At 30.8% G+C, this 4,281-nt stretch overlaps 1 protein-coding gene across 1 annotated transcript in view; it reads left to right on the forward strand.

Moving 5' to 3' along the window:
• il17rd (interleukin 17 receptor D) overlaps positions 1 to 4,281 on the forward strand; it is a 44,418-nt gene that overhangs the window by 20,787 nt on the left and 19,350 nt on the right. Inside the window, exon 2 of the mRNA XM_016562112.1 lies at positions 3,559 to 3,622. Coding sequence (XP_016417598.1) covers positions 3,559 to 3,622 — 64 coding nt within the window. The remainder of the gene's footprint in view (positions 1 to 3,558; positions 3,623 to 4,281) is intronic.

Consider the following 4,281-nt stretch of genomic DNA (forward strand, 5'->3'; position numbering starts at 1 on the left):
TCTGTCTCTCTCTCTCTCGCTCTCCCTACCGTTAGGTAACTTGTGCATTGTTTTACTTACTTGTTTTTGACATATCCGACTGAACTACAAACTTTCCAGTGATGTCTGTGAGAAAGATATATTCACTCGACAAGCTCGCGCATCTGCGCCGCCGCGCGCTCAATCCACTCAGCGTGCTTTGTTAATCAGCTCGCTCACATCAGCTATACAGGCGTTAATACTGAATGTTTAACATTTATATTCATTGCATGCATACATATACTTCGTAGTAGACACCCTTAACTCCTTTCTGCTGTCTGTTGTTCTGTTGTCTGTGTTTCTTTGTCTGAATATGGCACTTATCACATGCTGTGTGGTATCGGTGTTTGGTATCGGGGCATTTTAACGAGTACGAGTACGAGTACAGGAGCTCGGTATCGGTGCATCCCTACTAAATATAAACCTTAAGTTAGAAAACTAGAAAAAGGAGCTTTTTTCATTTTTATGCTATATTTATTTGTGGTGTCATCCATGTAGTCTGTTTCAGTGTTATTGTATTGTTGTTTTTATTTCTATATTTTTAGTTTTTATATTTATATTTTTTTGTTTATTTTTTTAGTAAGTTAAATACTTTGCTTTTGACATTTTCATTAGATTTTGTATATATATTATAATTTATTTTTGTTTTTATTTCAGTTTTAATTTTTATTTACGTTTAGTAATTTTAGTACTTAAAATTATTTCACATAATTGCCAAGGACACATTTCAGATTTAAAAAAAATATATTTTCAGTTTTCATTTTAATTTTTTTTGTTTTAGTAAAATTAGTTTATTAAAAGGAGTTAGCTTTTTGTTCATTTCCAGTTTGTAATTTTTTATATTACTATTTAGGCTGAATTTATTTGCATTTTATTTTTATTTTTATTTTTATTTCCGTTTTCATTTTTTATTTATTTTCAGCACATAATTTTTGTACTTTAACTTAAACATATTCCAACACATTTGAAATTTTTTTTTGATTTGTTTAATTTTTTGTCAAATTATTTGTGCTTTTGTTTTTTGTAATATTAATTTTTTTTTTTAAATATTACAATTTAGAATTCATTTATTTTATTTTTATTTTTTACTTCTTATTTATATATGTTTCTAATAGTCTATAATGACCTGCATTTGTTTATATTTGTACTAATTCATGCTGTCCTTTGTGGTCTTTTTATTTTAGTATTATTTTAGTATTATTTATATACTATTATATTTTTTATTTTAGTTTATGGTCTTTGGCATTTTTATTATCTAAAATTCATTTGTTAAATTTTTTCAGCTTTATTTCAAGTAGCACAAATGTTTGTAATAGTTCGTCTGTTTGTCTGTATCTGTACATCTGGTGCAGGTACGGGGTCAGTGAGACACCCGAGAGGTCAAGAGGTCACGCCCTCATCAGTGCACATCCTGTGGAAATGGGGCAGAGGATGTCATTAAGACAGATTACTCTTGCGCATATGCTGGACTCGTTTACTCACACCGTTTTAGTAGCAGCTCACTGATGGGCTTGCATTAACTATAAGTGCTTTGGCTAAATTAGGTTGTTTGCTGGATAATTTTAGTTCAGGAAGCCCACAGATCTGTTCACTTACCATTACAAACCACGTTTAACCAGCAGTTTCCCACAAGCAATTTATGCAAAGCAGCGAGTCTTCAGTTTCCCATGCTGCATAGCTGCATAGTTTATTCTAATGTAAGCAAAATATCATTGACATTTACTGGATTGGCAGCAGAGAAGTCGTCTGGCATGTTTATCTTTGGTTATGTGGTTGTTAAGGTTTCCAGTGGAGCGTTTTGCAGGAAAACTCCGGATGATTTATGTGTTTGAAGAAAAAAAAAGATTGTATGGGGAGTAGAGATGCTCCAACCCGGGATAAAAACAGATCAGCATTGAAAATTTCTTTCCCAGAGTGAAACAAACAGGTGCAATTTGTGTCGATCCAGTTGCTGATCCAACTTTTGAGATTTATTTGTGTTGTTTTGACTTGCTTTCATTTTACAGGGTAAAAAAAACTAGGAAATCATTGGCTAGCATTATAATTTTTTTTCCAAAAAAGGTACTGTATTTAGGTATGAACATGGTAAATGTTCAAAAAAATGACTTTGGAGTACTTTTTTGTATTGAATCATATAAACCCTATATAATATACATTTTGTGCCTCATATACACTGTAATAATGGTTTTTGAAGTGGCAGCTGAAGTTGAAGGGCTAAAATTACTAGCTGGAAAAAAATAAAACTGAAATAAAAATAAATTAAATCTAAATAGTAGGCCTAATAAAAAAAAGGAAAATGAGAAAACAAACCAAATTAAATTACTAAAAGTTAAAAAACAACAACTGGAAATCTAATGTATATTGTATGTATATTGCATGTATGTATATATATACATTCATACATATATACATATGAAATAATTATTTTTTTTTAATTAATATTTTTAATGAGTTATTTCTTTAAATAATTTCAAAATAAGATAAAATTAATTCAGCATTTTTAAGAGTTCAAAATATTAATAAAAATAGTATATAAATAATATTAAAAACATTTAGACTGAGACAAAAAAAATCAAGTTATTTAATATATATAAAAATAAAATTTCTATAATTTCTTGATATAATTTCTATTAATTATATCAAAAATAAATAATAAATTAATTCCGCTTTTTTCTAGTTTTCTGTGATTTATATTTAGCCTAATTATGGATGTCCTTGGTTTAGCCTTGGTTAGTTTTAAAAATAAATATTTGAAATAAAAATGAATTATCCTACATAATCATGTGATCATTGACATGCTTTGTTTTATGGTAAAGTGCAATAAACCCTTTAAATTTTTTTGTATCCCAGTATGTCATTATTGAGGTTGTGTTAGCTCTCATCTCCTGGGTGGGAGTGAATTGTGTGCCGTCCCGTCATGTTAAACGACTTCCTTTATCCCAGATAACACGAGGAAGACGATAAGATCGCTGATACACACAAGAACAAGGCCTCTTTAGTGTCACTCCGCGTCTGCGACGATCCTTCACCCCGTGACTTTTCTCTTGAAATATGTTTGCTTTATTTGATAATCCCTATTTCATATATCTTCCTTTTTGTTTTTCCACATCCGCCCTGATCTGGCCCGCTGATTACAGAGCTGGCGAGTCTCGTGCAGTGTCTGTCTGCTTCTGTCACGCAACACTATTTGTTTTGACTGCTTTTGATACACCTTGAAGCGCTGCTCTGGAGTCAGACGTAACCCTTCATTATCTCACCTGAGATACACACAGTGTTGTGTGTTACTGAAGGGTTATATTAGTGTTGTTGAGTGCCAGGAGTCTCATAATTGTGGGATTGTGTGCTTCGGCTGTCACCACATGAACTGCTGCTGGTTTTCAAGGCTTGAGCTCACATTCCTGTTACACAAGTTGCTGTTTGTCTCTGGGACGCACGCCCCTAACGCTGCCATTACAGTCAGCTTCAGATGTTATATTCATGTGGAAGTGATGGTTATGCAATAAAGCATTTTCTGATGTTTCATGTTCTGTTTCTCTGCAGGGAACGCAGTTGTCCAGCGCCGACGAGAGCGGCCGCAAACTCGGAGTCGCGTTTCGATACGACAGTAAGACACTTTATAATCAGACCTGTCTATAATTATACAGTTCGTGGGTGGATCTGATGAAAACATGCCTCATTGCAACAAATCCAAAATCAACAGATTTCTGAACTCTTATTTTGCATAAAGAAAAAAAAAGTTTATTTTGACACCATAAATTCTTTGTTGTGACATTAATTTATAATTATCATTACTGTAATGCATCTGGATGTTTTCCTTCTCAAATCACAAAATAAACTCCTATTATAAAAATTCAAAATATTATTTTTCCAATTTCTGTTCTTGATAATTTTCATTGGATAATCTATACTATATTATTAAAACATTATTAATAAATTATGATATTTTTATATTTATATAAAATAATTGATTTGTTAGCAACGATTTAATTCGATTTTTTTGTAATGAAATGAAATTATATAAATATATACATTTTCTGCCCAATATCTTAAATTATGTGATAATTTTAAATCCATTTTAATAGACTGATTCATGCAGTGAAAGAACGCACTCTAAATGATGATATTTTTTTATATAAAATAATTGATTTGTTAGCAACGATTTAATTCGATTTTTTTGTAATGAAATGAAATTATATAAATATATACATTTTCTGCCCAATATCTTAAATTATGTGATAATTTTAAATCCATTTTAATTAATAG

This window comes from Sinocyclocheilus rhinocerous, unplaced genomic scaffold, assembly GCF_001515625.1.
Source record: "Sinocyclocheilus rhinocerous isolate Xijiao unplaced genomic scaffold, SAMN03320098_v1.1 scaffold671, whole genome shotgun sequence".
NCBI lineage: Eukaryota > Metazoa > Chordata > Actinopteri > Cypriniformes > Cyprinidae > Sinocyclocheilus > Sinocyclocheilus rhinocerous.